Source organism: Narcine bancroftii, chromosome 5, assembly GCF_036971445.1.
Source record: "Narcine bancroftii isolate sNarBan1 chromosome 5, sNarBan1.hap1, whole genome shotgun sequence".
In the NCBI taxonomy this organism is placed as follows: Eukaryota; Metazoa; Chordata; class Chondrichthyes; order Torpediniformes; family Narcinidae; genus Narcine; species Narcine bancroftii.
Window position 1 is genome coordinate 121,114,723 of NC_091473.1, and position 23,868 is coordinate 121,138,590.

General features: G+C 40.3%; 1 protein-coding gene and 1 long non-coding RNA gene across 10 annotated transcripts in view; one reads left to right on the forward strand and one right to left on the reverse strand.

Moving 5' to 3' along the window:
• Positions 1-7,850, forward strand: part of LOC138763932 (uncharacterized) — a 37,447-nt gene extending 29,597 nt beyond the window's left edge. For 4 of the 8 annotated variants that reach the window (XR_011357901.1, XR_011357906.1, XR_011357905.1 and 1 more), the window contains 2 exons: positions 5,341-5,466; positions 7,242-7,850. This is a non-coding gene — a long non-coding RNA (uncharacterized lncRNA). Of the gene's footprint in view, positions 1-1,654; positions 1,777-3,107; positions 3,200-5,340; positions 5,467-6,166; positions 6,277-7,241 lie in introns of those variants that run through there. The other 4 variants (XR_011357903.1, XR_011357904.1, XR_011357902.1 and 1 more) reach the window with 3 other exon arrangements.
• Positions 6,483-23,868, reverse strand: part of LOC138763931 (diencephalon/mesencephalon homeobox protein 1-like) — a 61,263-nt gene continuing 43,877 nt past the window's right edge. For both annotated transcript variants that reach the window (XM_069938939.1, XM_069938938.1), the window contains exons 4-6: positions 18,117-18,295; positions 13,385-13,739; positions 6,483-6,891 (exon numbers count right to left, since the gene is read on the reverse strand). In XM_069938939.1, the coding sequence (XP_069795040.1) occupies positions 6,485-6,891; positions 13,385-13,739; positions 18,117-18,295 (941 nt within the window). In that variant the 3' untranslated portion in view covers positions 6,483-6,484. The remainder of the gene's footprint in view (positions 6,892-13,384; positions 13,740-18,116; positions 18,296-23,868) is intronic.

Here is a 23,868-nt window from a genome sequence, read left to right on the forward strand (position 1 = left end):
GAATGATGTGGCTATTCAGATAAATACAGATCCCCCATTAAAAATCATCAAAATAAACTTTTATAGTGCCTACAGTAAAACATGTCCACAAAATTTCTCAAAACATTTGAGGGGTTTTTTTTTACATTCAGTGAGTGTTTTTTTTTATATAACAAGCAAATTCACAAATGGTCTTGTAGACCGTACTATGGTGACTGAGGCTTTCACAGACTTCACCTCTGGAAACATGAGCCCATGAATAAACATTTGCCAACGAACTGCTGGAGTTCAGCCCTTGACTGCTTTATTTATACATTACATACACAAAAACAAAATTGTCCTTTTTTCAAAAAATATTTTAAGTGACCTTCACAAAGTGCAGGTTATCTAATTAGCTGCAAAAGCTCTTTATAATGAAACATTTTACAAGGCCACATAGCACAATACAATTAATGGAATTCACTCACTTTTATTTTTTATTTAAATAATTGCTTTGCACTTTCCCTTTTTGTAAGAGGCGAGCTTCTCAGTGGCAATACGTACTACAGTTCATTTACTAGATTATCACTGGAAACTTATTTACAAAAATTAAACAAATCACAATTAATGTTTCGAAAAGTACCCAGAGTCATTGGCACCTTTGAATTTCAGTATTTTGGCCCAATTAAGGCTTATTAATGTTATTTTCAAAATTCATTCTTACCTTTTCATGCATAAGCAAGAAAGGATATTGGGGAAAATTCTTCTTTCTATACCTTAAACATTGAATATTTAATGGAAACTTCTGTTCTAGAATCAATAATTGAGTGCATTTTATTACAGCTACTTTCTAAAAATTATGTCTCCATTGCTTGGTCAATTTAAATCTTATTGTCTTTTTTTTAAAAACAATATTGACCTTGCATTGGAGCATTTAGAAAACAGTTTTATGCAGGTATTTTTAAGGTACAGGTTATAGCAACTGGTAATGTGTGTTTGTCTACAAAAGACAATAAAAAAAAATTAAATTAAAAGCCAGATTAATTAGATAAATAAATGTTGTCCTCACCCTCTATTACCCAATATTTTACTAAATATTAGGCACTTTGATATGTTTAGTTTTGCTCATCCAGGTATTGGCGTGTCTAGGAGCTGGATTAATACTAAATCATGTAATTTTGGAGAGATGTTGTCAAAGTCTAATTGATAATTAGTAGAGTATGAAATAGTCAAATATATGGTGTGCAAAACTGCTTCACTTCTGCATAAACAACCACCGACAGTGGAGTTAATATGGAAGCAGAAATTGCTTAATTTAATTGAAAATTATGACATTTTAAACTGAATGATTACCTTGGATTATGTCTTGTTTCTTCAAATATTGAACTTATCCTTTCCTCAAACAATAGTTCTACAAACCAGATATTGTCTTCAAGAGTTTAATGTTAATTGGACATTTGCAATTGTTTAGTCACCACTCGGTGAATATAATACCAATAGATCAAGAATTTATAAATTGGTCATCAAATTCTCTCTAATATTAATGTTTTGAAGTGAAAAGCAATTTCTTCTATCATTCTGAATTAATTTCTTTGGCAGATATTATTATCTATTTCTTTTATTTTACAGATAAATCAAAACATATTTAAACTTTAATGATTTAATCGTAGTTGTGTAAATAATTTTATCTAACAAGCTTGCAGAATGCAAGATGGCCTGCCTCTCATTATGTGCCAAGTGGAAACTGGTTGACATTGGAACCTTATTAACAACCTTCCTGGTTTGAACAAATCTCCTGTATCTTCCAAAGATTGAAAGGTGTAGTAATGACAGTGGATATATAAATAAATGTTCTTGTTTTATTTATATACTGTATTGGGGAATATGTGAAAACTCTTTTTAAAAAAAAAATCTGTGCGTGTCATCATTCTCGTCCAAAGTGAACAAATCCACTTTGCAACCTACATTGGTAAATCGAATATAGAAACTATACATTGCTAAATATGGATCAAATCCTGAAAAAACCTTTAAAGTGAATTGATATTGTATATGATAGGCAAGAAAAGATTTGCTGTTAATGTAGACTCGATCATTTTAACAGTCTGCTGCTAAGGACTCTGAGTTCTTTGAATTATATATTTTCAAACATTCTATAGAATTGTGGCAATTACTGAGGAGCCAACAAAAAAGAGAAAATGCTCTCACCATCTAGGTAAGGCAACACTGACAACACACTGTTCATCAACACAACAGACATTATTTACATATTAGTGACAAAAAATGGCTACCCTCTTTGATATTCTATCCTGGGTCAAACTCACATCTCACTAATCTTCCGTAAAATGTAAATAAAAAATATTTAATCTGTACAGCAATTACCTGACAAATAACTTGTCGTTAATTGGTTCACATTTCTATCACTGTAGGAATTGATTACACACAGATGTGGTTTTAAATACACCCTTCCTCCATACAGATTGTTTTAGGCACCAAACTGAAGAAAATGAACAGGAAGACTGTACGAACTCTCACTGATTGTTTCACATAAAATGGAGCTCAATGAAAGGTTACATAGGATCAACCACGATCAGAAATACACTGAATTCAACAACACAAAACACATATGATTGCGTTATTAAACTTAGTGCTGACATTATCATGAGTAAAGGAAATTTTTTTCATGTTTACTTTCCACCTATGGTTGTTAAGAAAAGGGACGATTTTGAAATTTGAACTGCAGTAAACTACGGACATCATGAAATCATCCCAATGTGCAAAGATTAGTGTTGGGAAGTTGAATATACGTGGAGTAAAGTCAGTGGTGTCAGTCCTTGGGGTCGAAGTTTGTTTTGGGTCCCAAATCTAAATGGATGATACTGAAGCAACTATTTTTTTTAATGTGACATATAATATTGATTTCAATCAAGTGAATGAAATTGAGTATTAAGTTTTAAGCATAATGGTTTGGGTGGTCTGGTAGCCACATTTCTCCTGTCTTTCAAACAAATCTCTAAACTTATGTTATTGTAAAATTTATGTTATCACCAACCATTTTCAAAACCGTCACAACGTGGATTAAATCCAAAGAAAAATCATCTTCATCCTGTGACCTCCTTCTCATTAAAACTGTAACTGTTTATTCCTACTAGGTTTATGTGTTCAGAAACTTGGATTAATAACAAATGAAAACCATAAGATTGTTTTGAGTTGAATTTCAATTCAAATACAAGATCTGAAAGGGGTATGTTTGATTTCACTAATTTCACCAGGTTCTTGTGTAGGTAACAATTTTAGATGCACAAGGATGTCAGTGAGAAACTTGGTAATTAATGCTCATGTGACAATAATGGAATCTTTACCTCTCTTAGTTTTCATTGATGTGCTATGTAAGTTCTACCTTTTGCCTGGAAATGCTTTTGTCACTTCATTTAGTATATTCTCTGCTACACAATGATTTCAAGGAACTCCCGATAACAGATAACTGAGAACGTAATTAAAAACATTGTTGGCAGTAGTAGTGAATTGATGGATAATATATTCAAATATAATATTTATTTTACTTGGTTTACTTGGTTTAATCCCTCTACTAAAAGAGCAAACATGATTTGTTTAAAGGTGCTAGGTATTTGTCTGCCAATTATCAACCCTAGTTTATAGGCAAATATGCACAAATGGAATTTGATATAAACAAGAAAAAAAGGGTATAAGTAGTTTTTAATTAATAAAATTGCAAATTTGAGTGAAATTTAAAAAAAATGAAAGAGTTGCATATTTATATCCCTGTCCACTGATCATTGCTGTATAAAGAGCTGAATCTTAGACTTCTCTCTTTCCCTAGTTTGTGCATCTTCCACCACATCATTCTGATGAGGAAGATGGCACAGAAATGAGTCATAATGAGCTATAGAATGGATTTTTTTTAATGAAAGCTGGATCTTTCAGCCAGAGCATAGGACATAATTGGCACAGGAAAACTGAAGGTTGTGATAATTAGAAAATTTTCATTGATATAATGTCCACATTTGGGGACACCATTTTTCTTTTTTTTTCCATGAGAGGATCTTGATTTTAATGCATTGATTTTAAACACGATATGAGGACAAACATATTTTTTACCAGCGAATCTGTATGTAGAACCTAATATGTTTGCATCTGGGGGAAATCATAGAATCAATTATTGATGCTAAGTTTACATGAAACCATTGTATTAATTCAGATTAAAATTACAGTGGTATGTCCATGAAAAGTAATCTGAAAACAGGAACACTACTACTGAACAAAGTGATTAACTGGTTCCATTTGCTGCTATATAACTCTATTCACCAACCTATCCGTAAAGTGGACGGTTTTGCACCAACTTATGGATGCATTCTGACCCTATCTTTTAAAAGTTTTGCACGAGAATTGATGCTCTGAGGAGCAGCGTGGTCGGCCTAGTGGATAGTCCAACACCTTTCCAGCACCAGCAATTGTGTTGGGGATTCGAATCCTTTGCCATCTGCAAGGAGTTTGTACGTTTCACACGTCTGCATGGGTTTTCGTTGGGGGCTCTGGTGTCCTCCCATCCTTTGAAACGTACCAGGGGTGTAGGTTAATTGGGTGTAAATTGGGTAGCATGACTCAGGGTTGGAATGGCCTGTTCCTGTGCTGTATGTCCAAATTTAACAAAAACTGTAGTAACTGAGCAAGATGATAACAGTGCTTCAATTCCAAACCCGCCTTGAACCTTTCTCGCACCAAACCAATTTGCAAATCTCTATTTTAATTCAGAGATGACTTCCACTTTCAGCTCTCCACCACCAGGACCATATAATGCTCTCTGGTATTTGGATATCTCAGGTACTGATGAAACACTCATTCATGTGTTCATTATTTCTTGACTCAGTTACCCGAACGTCCCTGGCTAACTTTACTCTTAACATCAACATCTTGAACACATCCTAAGTTGCACCATCTCATTCACCATTACCCTTGAGTTCTCTGATCTGGAATGATGTCCAATCACTTGTTTCTCAGATTTAAAACTTCAATCCTTGCAGTTCTATCCAGACGAGATTAACATTTTGAAATTGTTACTCTAGCCCGCACTTCAGCCAGAAACATTGACCACCTTGGCACAAATGTACATAAGAAAACTTATTCTATCGACTGGAAAGAGAGGAATTAGTTCTCTATGCCAGGGAAGCTTAGAACGTTTTCCTGATCCTGTTGAGTACTCCCTTCATCAAATCAAAAATCAGTGTAGTGTGGAGGGAGCCCCGGGTGCCAGGGACAATCTGTTGCACTGCATATCCCCACCCCATGCAGTTTTATGTTGCTTTAAAAAACGTAGATCCAATTGGGTTAAGCTAATTGATTATCTTGGTTCAATTTGTGGAATAGTGCGATGTAAGATCTCCACTCTTTTGGGAAGTCCCATCAATACCCTGGATTGAGATGTTGACTGTGACCCAGAGATTTTCAGGAAGGCTTTTTAAACAGATGATTTGAATCGTCCCTTTTCACTTTGTAAGTATGTGTTTCCCACTTGTCTCGCAGTAATTGCATTGGGTTTATATTTGTGCCGAAGAAATAGAGAAGCAGCAGAATTAATGTGGTTAAAAAGCCCGATTTCGAACATTTAACTGTGACTTGTCTGAATGCAGAAGTTTCTTTTTGCGAACGGAGTGTAGTTTATACTGGCCGATAAGCTAAATCGTTTTTGTCAACATTTCCAGTTTATTGGGGAACACGCTTTGCATACAATTTTTAAGATCAATTAATATTTGTAGCGGCCGTAACGTGAAATTCCCTGTTAGGGTTAGGACATTTTAATCGGGCTGATGTGTATTTTTGCTGAAGTAAAAATTCTGATGAACTTTAAACACAACCTGTTCTAAAACCTCCGTTGATTCCTTCCATCGTTGATGTGAAATTGAGGGCTGGCAGACAGGCGGCCCCTGGAATTTGGCTACATTATTTAAAAAAAAATGACTAAGATGGAATGCTAAGTTCAGTGCGTTTTAAAAATAAATGACAACCGGTTGTATTCAACTCCCTTTGGCTGTCCTGCCCAGTACCTTCCAGTGTAAACGGCTGTTGATTAGTTCATGGGAAGGAAACTCCTCCGTTTCTGCCCGCTGAGATAATTTAGTTGGGATGTTTTGATATTACATTTCTTCTGAAAGGTTATCTGTTAAAATTTATTGTTTAATTGTTTCCAATATAGACGGTGCAACATCCAAAGTAACCAAAAGTACTACCTGTAACGGATTGATCATTGATTCTTTCTCATTCGAAACTGGACTAATAAAATGGATTTTGTTTTTAACCAGAGAACACGTTTTAGCTTTCCCGTATAATTTGATGAAGAAGAAATTGATATGCAATTCCATTTCTCTTTTGCGCGTGCTTTTAAAGCATTTTTCCCAAAGCTAGCAACATCAAGTTAGTCTTATTCAATGATATCCTGCCATGCGGTAAGTCTTCATTCGGAAGGAGATCATCCCCCCCCCCACCCCCCACCCCCACCCCCATCCTGTTGCAGTCAGTTCGGTAAGCTGTCAAGCCCCAGAGAGGCTGCGTGCTGCTTAGCTCGAAGCCGGAGGTTTTCAATGCTCGTGGTTTTGCTGTTGAGATTGGGTAGGGCACTCGACGCCTGCAGAATCGGACTGGACCACACTTGCTGGGCGTGCGACAGCGATTGATAGTAAGACTGGCAGTGGAGAGAGCTGATGGGGGCCACATTCATATTCATGCCCAGGTATGGCATGGCTGGTGGGCTGCCCATGTCAAAGGAGGAGTAATGAACGAGGTTGTTGGTCGCTGCCATATGCTGACGGAACTGCTCTTGCAGTCGGAACAAGCTCAAGGGAGATGAGGAGTAAGAGTGGGTTTGTACCACATTACCTCCACCGCCGGACGCCGGCGTTCCTGTCGTGTTGATTGGTGAATCTAATAGAAACAAAGTACAATTTTAGTTGGATTAAACCTTATTATGTGAACCAAACGGAATGTTTAATTATTATAAAACAACACTTAAAGCAGTTGTGTTCAACCTCCGCTCTTGTTCCACGGGAAATTAATATTTAATCCGAACTGGGAATATCTATCTATTTTTTTCTTTTTAAGATCAGTTATGGTTTTTTTCTTCTTGGTGGCGTCTTGTGTTAATTTAATCTAAGTGGTGCGTTTTACATGTCTGGGAAGCTGCAGCGAGTAAGCCTTCTGTACAGTGTATGTCGACGAACTCTTCATTCAGCTTTGAACTGGTTGAAATGAAAATGCTGAATGTTTTCCAACAGAATCGGACTTGACCGGGCGAGGCTACAGATTGAATGGGTAACCTGAGAACAATCGTTCTAAGAGGAGCTACTCCCAACACGTCCAAAGTCAGTGAGAATATATCCTAAATTCGTCCTCGTAAAGATGATCACCACCCGTGCAACCAAACTCAACAGGTCTTGCATCTTCCACAGGAATAAATGGGTCCTTCGTCAGATATATGGATGCTGCGTGATCTGCTGAGTTCTTCCAGCACGTTTGTGTATTGCATGCTACCCCAGCATCTGCAGACTTTCTTATTTAACTTACAAACGCCGGTGTCACCTCCATTACAGGTAAAGGACTGGGAACGACCATACAAGATTCTTCATGTGGGGATTGCTACGGAATGAACTTTGCCTAACTGTAACTCTCGTCACAGAAACGCATATAGAGGCTACTTGCAGTTCCTACTTCCTTTCTCTCTTCAACTACCCTACACTCCTCCCCCCCCTTCCATCCTTCCTGCGGTTCTCAACCCCCACCCCACCACCCACCCCCCTTTTGTTGGGACATCTCTCATGCCCTAAGCCCGAAACGTTGGTAATGAATCTTTACCTTTGTTACATAAAGGCCGCTGGGTTTCTCCAGCATTTGTGTGGTTTTTTCTTCTTCACTTAACCACCAGTGTCAACAGAATCCTGTGTTTTACCCCCGCATATAGAGGCTGGTTGACTGCAAACTGTTTCATGTAAACAAGCTCTTTACTCCTCAGTATGAACGACTGTTCATTGCTATTTGGTTTGGAGACTGAAGTTGGAAGAGGACTCTTGCACAAAATAAGGGCAGTTCTTCCTCGTCTGACAATAAACTCAGAGGGAAAGTGCTACAGGAGGATCAGAGCCAGCACCACCTCTTCCTCTCACGGGCAGTGAGAATGCTGAAAGACCAGAGGAACTGCTCACACTAACCATCCGAGATTCTCATATTCATGAAACAACGTTTATTTCTTTATTTGTATCGATAAATATTTGTCCCACGTGTATTGTTTGTCTATATGTGTCTTATGCCTGGTTGTATGCCTGCGTGTTTTGCACCGAGGACCAAGAACGCAGTTTAGTCAGGTTGTACTTGTGCAATCAGATGACAATAAACTTGACTTGTCATGTGAATGAGATTTCACTCGCCCCATTTTGAAATGCTGGAAAGCTTTGCATTGACCAAAGATATGGAGGGAGAGAGAATGGTGGAGTGGAAGGAACCTTATTGCATTGGTAACATTCTATTCTTGCATATATGTTGGCATTTTTCTGGACTTATGATATACCTGCTGTATAGTCTCGGAGTACCATGATTACCATTATCTGGCGGCCCATGAGTTTGGTACCAGTTTTGACATTTAGACACCATTTTCCTTCGCCCATCAAAGGCAGTTCTCTCCAATCCATCATATTCATGAGCCGAGGTCCGTGTCTTCTCCCAGGAATGAAGCCCACTGCTCTGTTTGACACCAAGTGATTTATGTGCCTGGCACCAAACTCCATAACAAGCACTTTATTTCGAGCTAAAAGTAAAACCTGAAAGTCTGCAGACACAGTGGCCATTTATTCCTGTCCAAATTCAGCAGGTCAGCGTACTTTATATAGCAAAGATAAAGGTACATAAGCAATGTTTCGGGCTTGATCCCTTCATCAAGGTAAGGAAAAACGTCGACGTACGTCCCAATGAAATGGTAGGGGGTGGGGAGGAGCACAGTCTTAAGGGCAGGAGATAATAGGTAGATAAGGAGGGAGGGCCCAGCAATAAGCAGGGCAGGAGGGAAGGGCAGATGAGCAGGAAATAGAGATGTGGATGAGGACTGAGTTGACGGCAATGAAGGGGAAGTTTTGTGGAAGCTTTGTATGTGGTGTTGGTTGGATAGAACACACATTCATTCCACAAAAATAGCTTCCCTTCCACCACTCAGCTCTCACCCGCATCCTCTATTTCCTGCTCATCTGCCCTGGCCCCCTCTGCCCCCAGATGGAGCAAAACACAGGATTTATTTGATCCTTACCTACCACCCCAGCAACCTCCACATCTGACTTATCCTCCATAATTTATGGCACCTACAACATGATCCCACTGTCAGACACATCATCTTTTCTCTACCCCTCTCTGCTTTCCATAGACTCTGCTCCCTCATGCATTTATCGCACCCCCCCCCCCCCACCATCCACCCCCCCTCCCCCGCACAATCTCTAGTGGCCGCAGGAAGTGCCACACTTGCGCCCACGCCTCCTCTCTTCCCACAGTCCGGATCCCCAAACAGACCTTTCAAGTGGAGCAACACTTCACTTGAGTATCTGCCGGAGTGATCTACTGCATCTGGTGCTCCCTTAGTGGACTGGGAGATCGCTTGGCTGAACACCATCACTGTCCACATCAGTGAAAGAGACCTCTCAGTGGTCAACAATTTCATTTCTGTGTTCCACTCCCCTACTCACAGGTCTGTCCATGGCCTCATGTTCTATCCCACCAAGATCACCTGTAAATTGGAGGAAAATTTACTGGATTTTCCACCTGGGAACTCTCCAACCTGATGGCATCGACTTCTCCAGTTTCTGCTAACCTGCTCTCCATTCTCCCTCCCCATTTCCCCTTGTCTTCTTTCCCTTAGCTCCCCACCCTTTCCCTCTCTTGTTCCTCCTCCCCCTGTCTGCTGCTGTTCCCTCCCTTAGCCACCCATTACCCCCTGCGTTTGGGACTGTGCTCCCCCTTCCATTTTGTTCAGTCACCTGCTCTCATTTTGTCCAAACCTCGATAAAGGGCTCTAGCTCTAAACGTTGGTTATGCATCTTTATCTTTGCTCTATAAAGTACTGTGCATTATTTGACTGCTGGGTTTCACCAGCATCGTGTTTTTACTTTATTTCGAGCTCTGTCTCGAGAGAGAAGATTGTATCAGGCAGACAGGGGAAAGAAATCAAAGATGTGCTCAAGGTCTCCCTGATGAAATGTGTAATTCCGACGAACTCCTGAAAAAAACTAAGCGTAAGGGATGGTATTGACAATGTATCTGGCCCAAGAATGGAAGATGCGCGGGACATTACGAACTACCCACCCGTCCTGTCAGGCCTTGTGCGGAATATTTGGAAAATTCTGCATTAATCTCATCAGTCACCTGGGAACCCATTAAAACGTACCAGAAGCAAGTTCCTCTTGACTTAGGCGGATTGCCTCAGAAGGATGGTGTAGGTGTGCGGTATGGAGTGGGGGCGTTGTTAGAATGAGAATCGAAACACTGGAGGCTGCAATATTCAGAAAGACAAACCTTTGGATGTTGTGTGGGGGTGGGGGGGGGGGAAGGGAGGGGGGAATTGCCACTCAAATCTGAATTAAAGATTGTCCACGTTAGAGGGCATTTAAGTTCCTCCACGTTCAGGGCTGCAGCGATTTATAATTAAACATTGCACTGCTTAAACGCACCTGGAAATCACAGCACTTTGTAGTCAAACAAAGAACTCATCAGTGCTGACAGCCGGTAGTTTCATTCGTCGGCATTTGAAACCTGGCGAGCTGTCAGAAAACTAATAATTGGAAATAAGATCTTTATCTGATCAAAATCAAAGTGACACTGACGCCAGAAAGTTGAGCAGAAAATCCCACCCAAACCTTTTCAACCACCAACTTCATTAGCTGGGATTTCGAACAATTAAAGTGGCGAGCTCGCCAAAATCTATGACCGCGAGAGACGAACAGGGCTGCAGGTTGGAAGAGCAGTTGAGAAGAACGGCATTGAATCAAGCATAAAGCAGGATTGTAATTTCACCCCCTCCCCCCCCCCCCCCACCCCCCAATTTCTAATGATCTCGTACATTTTCCCTAGTCACGACCATCCATTTCACAGGAAGGGCACGCAGCAACCCCAATAAAAACCAAACTCACACTTCGTAGTTTAATTAAAGTAACACTAACCACTACCCACCCCCCCACCCTTCCCGACCGGGTTCTTCTTTCTTTTCATTCTGACCCCTGCTACACCAAGTTGTAGGCTTTGGATCAGTGGAAGTATTTTAATTCCCCACGACCAACCTCAAAAGGGGCCACTTTCCCGTTTCTTACCCTCATCCCAATGGGTAAACTATCGTACAGTACTTGTAAACCCGTTCTAGGGGAGAGAATTGAAGGTTACGCCAGTTATATTTGACCGCAGAACAAGCATGTGGAGGCAGTCATGGTTTCGGCTTTTGGAATCTGAAAGATTTTAAAACAATGAGCAAGGCGAGGACTGTCCAATCTGGGTAGATTGATTGTTTGGCGACATGGTGACGAGACGCCTTGGAACCGGGATGAAGTCAGCTTTGGGTCAGAACTTAACCCAAGCGTAGGGAATGCCATCTCACTTTAATTCCAACCAGCACTTTGAGGATTATTGGAAGTCCATCTCGAAGCAGGTGGAAGGATTAAGGGACTGGAATCCACGTGAAATTAAAGGGCCAGTGGAGCGGTCACCAATTACGGTTTGGAAGATCGTTCCAACGTGCCCTAAACAACCAAAATGTCCCATCCACACTAGTCCCACCCGCCCCATACCCCTCGAAACCTATCCTATTCGTGTATCCGTACAAACGTTTCTTGAACGTTGTAGTAGTACCTGCCTCACCTACCTCCTCCGGACGTCTGGTCCACACATTCACCACCCTCTGTGTGTAAAAACAGTTAACCAAAGGGTTCCTATTCCCTTTGAGGGGCAACACCGTGAATGGGAAGAAGAGGCAGGTTTATTTCAAACTAAAGGCCTTGATAGAGTGGACAGACAGAATGTTTTTCGCAGGGTAAATGTGTCACGCACGGTGGGAGGTGCTTTGAAGCTGAGGAAGAGGAAATGGAAAAGTAGACGTGCGGACCAAATAGCTTGCACTGTGCCTACAATCGGCTACCCAGAGTAGTGGCGGAAACAGATATAGATTGGGAGCATTTGAGAGACTTCTACATAGACACATGAATGTGAAGGTGGCGGACGGAGTGCTATCAGGTGCAAGGAGCAGAGCTTTGGTTTGAGTTGGATTTCATGTTTGGCACAGACACGTGAAAGCATTGGAGAGGTGGTTGACGAGAATGACCCCAGGGTGAGAGGGTTCATAGGAGGTTCACGAGAATGATCCCAGGGATGAGAAGGTTAACATATGAGGAGCCGTTTTCCCCGGAGGACGAGGGAAACATATCGAATAGTGAAAGGGCTAAATTGAGTAGCCAGTGTCAGTGGGGCGGCTCGGTTGGCGTAGCCGTCAGCACCACGCCTTTACAGCGCCAGTGATTGGGTGCGAATCCCTCGCCGTCTTTTAAGGAATTTGTACATTCTCCCCGTGTCTGCTTGGGTTTTTGCCCGGGTTTGCTCCCACTGTTGGAAACGTCCCGGAGGTGCAAGTTAATTGGGCGGGACGGACTAATGGGCCGAAATGTTTCCAGCAGTAGGAAAACCTCAGAACCCCTTTCGAACAGAGGGTGAAGAATCTGTGGAATTCGTGCCACAGATGGCCCCAGACGCCAAGTGACTGGGTCCATTTAAAACAGAGGTTGATTGTTCTTTTGTGATGAATAAGGGCATCAAAGGGAGATGCAGGAAAATAGGGTTGAAAGCGGGAAAAATAACTCAACCACGATCGGAATGGCGGGATAGACTGAATTGGTCTGAACAGCCTAATTCTACTCCTGTTCAGGTTGTCCCTGTGCTATGTTCAAAGCAATTCACAACTCATCCACATACTTCAATGGTCATTCTCGGGGCTTTCCCTGGAGACAGCACATTCAGGTGCTCGGTAATCTCCAACAAACGCGATACCCACAACAACTTCTGCTAACCCCCTTCCCTGGTTTCTCCCTTTCCCTGCCCCCTCTGTCCCCTTTCCACCCCTTCTCTCAGATCGCTTCTCAGCTTCTGTCTCCCGTTCAGCTTATATCCTTTCCTCTACCTGTTTTTCCACCCTCCCGGCGAAGGCATCAAGCCGAAAAGTTGATTGTCTTTTACTTTATATAGATGCTGGGTGACCTGCTGAGTTTCCTCGGTGTGTTGTACTGGATCCAGCATTCGCAGATTTTCCAGTTTAACTCGGCCTTGACTGAATTGGTATCAAGACACGGTCGTTTTCCAACCCCTCTCACTCTCGCCCACTCCTAACCACGACGTGGAGTCTTCTATTTACCTGATTTGGGGCTTCCCCGTTTGCAGGGCGTTGCCTTGCTCTCGGGACTGCAGTCCTTGTCCTGCTTGAGTTCGTCGGTGGGGGATTTGAACTCTCGGTCTCTCTCCATCTGCTCCTCTGCGGATGATTCAGTGTCTGACTGCTCGGCCGACGTGACATTTAGTTCGATGTTGATCGGCTCGCTGCCAGCACTGTGTGGCTCGCTGACTTCCGAACAGCTCTGAGTTTCTGTGGCTGGTTTCTCTGCTTTCGGTACATCCTGGCTCAGTTCGGCCTCTTTTTGTTTCTGCAGCTGCTCCTTCTGCAGACTGCGTTGCTTCTTTCGAAATTTGGCGCGTCTGTTCTTAAACCACACCTAAAACGAACACAGAAACGGTGAGTTGCAGGTCACGCATAGCAAAGGGAGAGAGACACACACGCACAACCAATGCTCCTTCATCAAGGTGGGAACAAAATGGGAAGACTATTGATTGCTCAACAAGCATTTCTACCCATTAAAGTATTGGGACGCGAGCGAGGTAGAAGCGGGAATGTGATGGGGATGGTGAGGGGAAAGGGTACTCATGGAAAAAGTGAATCCAGTCGTTCTCAACTTTTATTTTTTACTCACATGTCACCTTAAATAGTCCCCCAGTAACCACAGAGCACATCTGGCAACCACGGGTCTAACCCCTCCACTGATGTACACCCCAGCCCCCGTCAGAAAATCAGAAAAAAATTACCCATTTGAATTCAAGTAAAACAAATGCTGGAGGAACTCAGCAGGTCACACAACGTCCATAGCAGATTTTAAAAAATATATATAACCATCGTTTCCGGCCTGAGCCCTGCCTGCTGAGTTCCTCTAGAATTTTTGTAGTTTTACTACAATGTGCAAAGTTTTATGTTTCACTCCATACTAACATTCAAATTGTGCTAGACAGTGGGGACTGGGTCAAATGCAGGGAAAAGGGACTAATCCAGAACGCCAACTTGATCCACAGGGAAATTTGGGCCGAATGACCTCTTCCATGCTAAATGGCTCTACAATACTTAAACTGAAACCAGGAGAAAGATCTTCACTGGGTGGAAAGAAGACCTTTTGAAATTCTCCAAACGTGGAGATTTAGTCTTCCATTGCATTGAAAAATGATTTAATAGATTGCTGGATAGTAGATGGATAGGGGAGTGGGAGGATAGTGAGGAGCAAAGCTGCTTGAGGTAGGTTGGCCACAACCTTGTTGAATAATTGACCAAAAGAGGTAAACAAGAAAGTCTGCGGACACTGGGGTCAAGTGCAAATATGCTGGAGAAACTCTGCAGGTCACTCAACAACTTAGAACATTGGATACTACAGCACCGTACAGGCCCTTCAGCCCTCAATGTGGTGCTGAACCCATATATTCCTTTCAAAAAAGTACTAAACCTTCCCTATCCTGTAACCCTCTACTTTCTTTTCATCCATGTGCCTAAGAGTCTCTTAAATGCCCCTAATGTTTCAGCCTCCACCACCAGCCCTGCAAGGCATTCCAGGCAGCCGCAACTCTCTGTGTATATATATATATAAACTTACCTCTGATATCTCCCCTAAACTTCCCTCACTTAACTTAATAAATATGTCCTCTGGTGTTTGCTGTTCCTGCCCTGGGAAACAGATGCTGGCTGTCCACCCTATCTATGACTCTCATAATCTTGTGGACCTCCATCAATGCTCTAAAGAGAAAAGTCCCAGCTCTGTCACCTCATAAGACTTGCTTTCCAGTCTAGGCAACATCCTAGTAAATTTCCTCTCCACCCTCTCCATAGGTTCCACATCCTTCCTATAAAGAGGTGACCAGAACTGAACACAATACTTTGTGTGGTCTTACCAGAGATTTGTAGTGTTGCAACATTACTTCTCTATTCCTGAACACAATCCCCCTATTAATGAAGCCCAGCATCTCATAGGTCTTCCAACTATCCTAACAACTTGTGCGGAAACCTTGAGGGATGTCTGGATTTGAACCCCAAGGTCCCTCTGTTCATCCACACTCTTAAGTAATTGACCATTAACCCTGTACTCAGTCTTCTGATTTTTCCTTCCAAAATGCATTGCCTCACACATTGAACTCCATCTGCCACTTTACTGCCTATCTCTGCATCCTGTCTTATCCTCTTGTAACCTTCAGCTCCAACCTTTGAGTCATCTGCAAACTTACTGACTCATCCTTTCGCCTCTTCATCCAGGTCATTTATAAAAATCACAAAGAGCAGGGGTCGCAAAACAGATCCTTATGGCACTCCACTAGTCACAGATCTCCAGGCAGAATACTTACCTTTCACTGCTATTCTCTGCTTGGTACCTACAAGCTATTTTTCAAAAAATCCACACAGCCAAGGTTCTACTGATCCCATGTCTCATGACTTTCTGGATGAGTCTCTCATGGAACCACATCTACCACCTTACCCTCATCAATTTCTTTTGTTACTTCCTCAAAAATCTCAATTAGGTTCGTGAGGCATGACCTTCTTTTCACAAAGCCATGTTGACTATCCTTGAGCAGACTGTACTTCTCCAAATGCTCATAGATCCTATCTTTAAGATTCCTCTGCAATAGTTTGCACACTACTAATGTAAGACTCACAGGTCTATAATTCCCAGGATTCTCCCTATTACATTTCTTAAACAAGGGGGCTACATTTGCCATTTTCCAATCCATCGGCACCTCCCCTGTAGCCAAAAAAGATTCAAAGATCATAGCTACTGCCCCAACTATATCTTCTCTCACTTCCCATGGAAATCTGGAGTATAATGGATCTCCCCATGAAGACATAAATCTTGATGTTTTTAATACAATCCAACACTACTTCTTCCTTAATCTCCAAATTGTCCAGTCCACAGGCCTGTTCAATTTTGACCTCACTGTGATCAAGGTCCTTTTCTCTTGTGAATACTGATGCAAAGTATTAATTTAGGACCTCCACCACCTCCAGGCACTTGATACCTCCTTTATCCTTTAGTGGTCCCTCCTTCATTCTCACCATCATTCTGTTCTTTACATATGCATAGAAGGCTTCAGGGTTCTCCTTAATCTTACATGCCATGGTCTTTTCATGCCTCCTTCAGACTCTTCTAAGTCCTTTCTTAAGCTCCTTCCTGGCTACCACATATTTCTCATGATCCCTACCTGTTTCCCACTTCCTATATCTAACATATGCCTCCTTCTTCTATTTGACTAGTTACTTGACTTGTTTTGTCAGCCACTGTTCCCTTTTCCTACCATCTTTTCCTTGTCCCAGTGGGACAAACCTATCCTGAACCCTGCACAAGTGGTCCCTAAACTTCCTCCAGATTACTTCTGTGCTTTTACCCTTAAACACCTGTTTCCAATTTACTCTCACCAATTCCTGCCTCATCCCTTCATAATTAGTCTTTACCCAGTTTAATGGAAATCCAAATACATTACACCTAATAGCACCCCATTATATGTTATATCCTCAAAAAAAACCCCCAAAATCATGTTATAATGCTGCTTGATAGCATCCTGCTATTACCTCCTTAACTGCGACAGACAATAGACCAACTGGCCTACTGTTTGCCTACTTTCGGATTCACTCCTTTCTTGAACAGGCACTTCACATTCGCCATCTTCCACCATCCAGGACTTCTCTAAAATGTAGAAAGTTTTGGTACCAGAGTTTCCACTACTCTGCACTACTTTCTTGAAAACCTCAAAGAAGATAATCAGGTCCTGGGGACTTGTTAGCCCTATTAGGTTTTTTCCCCCCTATAGATATAGTCTTCTCTATAATTTTTTTATTATGCTTTATTATTGACTTGGTTGTTTGAATGTATGTTTATCCATGACAAAGGTCCTTCAGAAGGGGAACCAAAGATTTTTTTAGGCCTGGACCCTTTCTCAGCACATTAATGACCTGGTTAGTCTGAGAAACTGAATGGCCTGCTCCTGATCCAATATGTTACTTTTGCTTGTTTAAAGGTGGTGAAAGTACAATGGCTATTAATCAGATATCTCAAGAACAGGGTGAAATTGTGATTGTAGTAAAAACACCCAGAAATGTTGGAGGAACTCAACCAGTTAGGCAACATCCATAGGAGTGTCCAGAGGTAGTAAAAGCAGCTCGATTCTATCCGCCACAATAGCATGTTCTGCCAGTGCCCACCTATTTCATTTCCCCATCCCATTCCTTTGCTGACATGTCTGTTCATGGAAGCATGCTTTGGCAGACTGAGACCACCTGCCAATTAGAGGAACAACACCTCATCTTCCATCTGAGCCCCCTCCAACAAGATGGTATTGTTATCGACTTCTCTCTGGGTTCCATTAACCACCCCTCCCCCCTTCTTCCCCTCCCCCATTGCCTTTCCCCATCTCTCTCTCTCTCTCTCTCTCTCTCTCTCTCTCTCTCACACACACACACACACACACACACACACACACACACACACACACGCTTCCTTTTTCCCTCTGTCTCCTTTCACAGAGCCAAAATCAATTCTCACCTTTCCTCTTATCATATCCAATTAACACCTTTTGATTGTTGCTCTGGACTTATTCCAACATTTTTCAGTCTTTATTCAGATGTCTTCCTGTTCTTCGCTTATACCTTGAAGAAGGGCTTGGGCCCAAAACATCAGTAACATATCTTTACCTCCCATGCATGCTGTTAGATTAGCTGAGTTCCTCCAACATTTCTGTGTGTTTTTATTTCACGAACAGGAGGCAGTACAATAGAAATGGGATGGCTTTACCTGTACTCTTGCTTCAGGCAGGTTGGTGCACATGGCCAGCCTCTCCCTCATCACCACATCCGGATAGTGAGTTTTCTGGAAGGTTTTCTCTAGTGCCTCTAGTTGCTGGGCAGTGAAGGCTGTCCGACTGCGACGCTGTTTACGGTGCTGGGAGCCGTACCTTGCTTCAAGGATAATATCTTGAAATGCACAGCCGTTGGAAAAGAAAAACACAAATAGTTTAATTATTGGGAGAGGCACGATTTTAACAAACTTTTGCATTATTGACCGTTCTTCACTAAATCACTTGTCATCCCCTATTCATATGCAATGAAGCCCATGGTACTCCCAGTTGAATGCCTGAAGGGTTGCTTTGTGTACAACTCTCAAATCATCCCTGTAACATTCCCATGGCCCACATGAGTGCCATTGTCTTCTTCCAAAATCACTGGATTAATCACACTGGACATTTTTACATAGAAACTTCAGAATTGTTCTGAAAAAAACTTAGCATACTTACTTCAGGTGTGCCCTGATGTGGTCGTTTACAAAGAGGCATATTTAGGGCATTTTTACACAGACTTCCTGTGTTGCAGAGTTTGTCGGAGGGAGAACATTGTATTCATTAGGCCTATTTCTTACAGAGTGGCTGCAATCAATTTACACTCCAGCCGCTCTGTAAAAATGTGTGGGGTGCAAGTGGAAAAATTACGGGATGGAATTTGCATAAGAAATTCTGTTCTGATGTTTTTACACTGCCACCAGAGCAGAAACTTTGCTGAAAAAAGTGCCTATTGACTCTGTTAATGAGGTGTCTGTAGACTGGTTATTGACAGGAGGTGGTTTTGGGACCAACCTGCAGAAGGAACACTTCATCACTAAAGCTATTGGAAAACGATCAATCCTTTGGTATTCAACACCAACTTCAGAAGTTGAAACTTTTCAATTTTGTAAGTGGTGTTATATGATATATTGACAGATCATTCTTGTATTTGGCATGGAATTAATACAGGAAAGCGGGATTAGTGTGGATAGAATAAGGGCTAATACTGATATAGTCAGCAGAAGGGCCTGTTTCCTTGATGCCCATTTCTATGACTCAAACTGTATGAAACTGGGTGGAGTCAGAATGTCCACATAGCAGTCACTTGGACAGGAAATATTTGTTGAATGTAGATTCGCACATCTCAGTTTCATTGTTAATCTAATAATATTCATAGCAGTGGGTATCTTTACAAATGTGCAGTGACAAAGACCTTTGTGTTCCAAGATGACCCTCAGTGAGGTGACAAGGCAGTTTACCTTATCAGGGAATGTTGTTCATGGAAAAATAGAGGCAAATATAGGAAGAAATTCGTACTTTTCTTGGAAGGATACCATGGGTTGCTTAGTATCTATCAGCAAGATAAAGAGGGCCCCTGGTTGAACCTGGAAAGCAACCTTATTCAATTTTGGAGTTAAACAAGAAAATCTGCAGATGTTGGAGTCAAGTGCAATTCACAAAAGTGCTGGAGAAACTCAACACATCACGCAACATCTGTAGGAAGTAATGGGTCACCAACAATTCGGGCCTGGGCCCTTCATCAGGAATCAGGAAAAACTTCATTATGGAACTTGAGTGTTTTTTTTTCTGGTATGATTGTTCCATAATAAGAACCACACATCTGCCTATTTTTTTTTCATATTTCTATTTTATAATATTCATACAGCCATCCTGTTCAGAAAATATATCCCTAGCCTCCCTGAACACTACCCATTCCCTCTATCTTCTTAACTCTGGTCATCTGTGAGGAGTAGAAGAGTTTTTTTTTGTTATCTTGATACAATCCATTTACTTGAAATGCTTTATTTTTCCCTCTTCCTTTTTGACTACTTGTTTATTCATTACACTGGTAGATATAAACTCCCAATTAAGGAGTGATTTGACTGTACATTGTTAGAATTAAATACTATTAAACCTCTCCCTGTAGACAGATAAAAATCTCCCAATATAATCTGGTGTGATACATCTGGTCTACAGTACTTGGTGAAAAATGACATCACTATGAACAAAGTCACACCTTCTTGTGAAAACAAACAATTAGAAGCTGGAGGAATTGGTTATATTGTTGAGTTTTGTAAATACTTTGCTAACATACTAACACCTCTGTTGTGTCGGGTTTTTAACGATTCTGTATCTCTTGGAATTTTGCCGCAGACATTTTACGAAGCATCAATTTCATTAATTCCTAAGAAAGATAAGGACCCTTTAGATTGTGCTTCCTATAGACCAATGTTGAATGCTGAAACCTAAATTCTTTCTAAGATTTTAGCATTCAGATTGGGAAATATTCTTCCTCAGATAATTTCTACAGACCAAACAGGATTTATAAAGAATCGTTATTCGTATTTTGATATCGTAGGTTAATGAATAAAATTCTGGAACGTGGGGTATCATTAGATGCAGAAAAGACTCAATAGAGTGGAATGGAAATATCTGTTTGAAATTTTGGAAAGATTTCATGGGTTAATTTGATCTATCACATGCTCCCGTTGCTGCATAATTACTAATGATCAAAAATCCTCTTTTTTAAAATCTGTTTCGAGGAACTAGACAGTGTTATCCATTAAGACCTTTATTATTTAACCTAGCCTTGGAACCTTTAGCGATACCACTTCATGACTCCAGTCATATCCAGGGTATTAACAGTGGGGATGTACTTCATAAGGTATCTTATCTTTTAGATCCTGAGATGTCTATTCCTTCAATGCTGTCTTTGGTTTCCCATTTCAGTATTTTTTAAGGATATAAATTGAATCTACACAAGAGTGAACTATTTCCAATGAATATACATGTACCTATCTGTGGGCATATACCTTTTTGAGTGGTAAAAAAAACACTTTACATACTTTGGGGTTAAGATCACTAAAAATTTAAAGTTAAAGATTTATACAAGTGGAATTTTCTCCCTTTGATTGACTATGTGAAACAAACACATTCTAGATGGTCTCCATTGGCCATAATGTTAATCAGTCATATAAATGCTATCAAGATGATAATTTTATCCAAATTTTTGTATATATTTCAAGCAGTTCCAGTTTTTATTCCTAAATTATTTTTTGACAATATTGATTCTAAAATATTTTCTTATATGTGGAATAATAAGAATGCTAGGTTGAGTAAATTTCATTTGCAGAAATTAAAGAAAGACGGTGGTATGGCTTTACCTAATCTTAGATTTAATATTCGATATATTATTTTTTGGGTATATTCTGACAAACCTGAACATCCTCATTGGACAGATTTGGAATTGAAACCTGTACTGAGGTATTCATTCGCTTCCTTATTGGGAGCTGCTCATTCTTTTACAATTTCTAAGATTAGTAGACATAGCTTTAACCCAACATTTAAACATACGTTACAGATTTGGTTTCAATCTTCTTATTTAAAAAAAATTAGTTTATCTAGTACTATTTATCTCAACTATTTTTTTCCTCATCGTCTATAATGGATCAAGCCTTTTTCTTTTTGGAAAAGCAAAGGAATTGTCTATTTTTGGGATCTCTTTATAGGTGGATGATTAATGTTTTTTGATATGATATCTAACATTATTTTAGATGTTTTCAAGTTCAAAGCTTTTTGAATAAGATACTACCTAACTTTCCTATATCAAATTAACTGGATTTGGTTGATACACTTTTTTCATTTGAATCCTTCCCATAAGGGTTTAATAGGTAATATTTACAATAATTTATTAAAATTGCAATAACTCTCTAATGATAAAATTAGAGGACCTTGGGAATTGGAACTTCAGCCACTTCTCCCAGAGGAACTTAGTGAAAACATTTTTTGGTATGTTTAATACCTCTTTATTATGTGCTCATCACACATTGATTCAGTTTAAAGTGGTCCATTGGGTTCATACATCTAAAGTTAAATTGGCTCGTATCTTTCCTAATGTTAGTCCTACTAAATTGTGATAGATGTAAATCACAAGTGGCCACACTAACGCGTATGTTTTGGTCTTGCTCTGTATTGGAGAAGTATTGGACAGATATTTTCAAGACTTTGTCAATTATCTGGGTATTAGATTGCAACCTAATCCATTGACTGCTATTTTTGGAATTATAGTTCCAGAAGTGGGCCGAATTCCCACTTCTGCTCATCGGGTTGTAGCCTTTACTACACTGTTGGCCAGAAGAGCCATTTTATTTCAATGGGAAGATCCTAATTCACCTACTTTGATGCAATGCTCTCACAAGTTATGTCATGTTTAAGTTTAGAAAAAAAGTTGCACTTTTGATAATTCCATTAAGTTTGAAGAGCCTGGACGTCTTTTTATAAACCATTTTCGTATGAGTTCATTTGTATTTGACTTTACCCTCAAGACTGTTTTGGATTTCTGGTTTGTTTTATTGGCAAAGACATGATAAATAATTTGTATTGATCTGATATAGTAAATTCTCAGTTTAGGCTGCCCAGCCTTTTTTTTAATATTGCTGTTTTTTAAATTTTGATAGGTTAGATTGTTTTTTCATAACATTTTTTCCTCTTTTTTGAAATATTCTTAAGTGAGGAGAAAGGGATTATATTGTTCAATATGATATAATGTTACATGTTGTATTTATGCATTGCAATTTGTTGATGTTTCTGTATTCTATTCTCCTCATGAATTGTTTACTTTTAAAATGTTTAATAAAAAGAATTAAAAAGAAAGAAGCTGAAGGAACTCTGGTCAAGCAGCATCAATGGAAAGAAATTGTCAGTCCATCTTATTGTTTGCTCAAGACAACAGCTTCTGTATATCTATTTTACTACCATCTTGATATTATTGTTAAAGAGAATGACATACATAATAACATCCCTTCATCTTCCAACAATGTTGACTACACCATTGGTCTCTAATGCATCACATTCATTGGGCCGCTGTAAGATTTCACCTGATTGATCTTATTATTATCTTTTTTTATTATGGCCAGAGCAGCCCTAATAATGATATTTCTTCCTCATCCCATCTGAGTTCAAAGTTGTCATAAGACATACCTTGGTTGCCTCCTTCTAGACTACTTCATAGCAAGATTTGCAAATGACTTTACTTTCCACAAGTATGTTGATGACACAGTATTGTGTTCATTTTTCTTTTGCACCTGTGCTAGCTATGCAACATCAATATAAATGTATATTCATGTCAGTCTTAATCTGTTAGTCCACCATCCTATCCTCTCTCTTAAAAGACCACCAATTTCCATCTCTATGGCATTAACATTCTTGTGTCAACCCTTCTTCCAACAAAGCCCTCCTATCTGATTTTGTGTTATCCAAACACAAAGTAACTTGAAAGCAAAATCTGGTGCAGTCTTTCAATGGTTAACTGATCCTTTCTGACTCATTGGCAAACACATCTGAAAATTACCTTGATATTTTACAGTATTTGGCCTTTGCCCTGACAATTCAAGTGCTTCAGTGAAGTATCTTAGGAGTACCTGCCTTCACCACCTACTTAGGCAGTCCTCTTCAGATTGCAACCATCAGCTGAGTGAAAAAGTTCTGCTTCAAACGCCATCTAAACCGACGACTCTGATTTTAGATATCTCAGCTGTAGGCAAACATTTGTTGATTTCTACCCTAGCTGTGCCTCTTTTTTTATAAACCTTTTACAAGATCCATCTTAACCTCATTTGTTCTAAGGAAAACAAGCCCAGTCTATCCAAAATCTCCTCAAAATTGAATAAACAGGCAGCATTCTGCTGGATCTTCTCTACTTCTCTACACACTTTTCAGTGCAAGCATGTC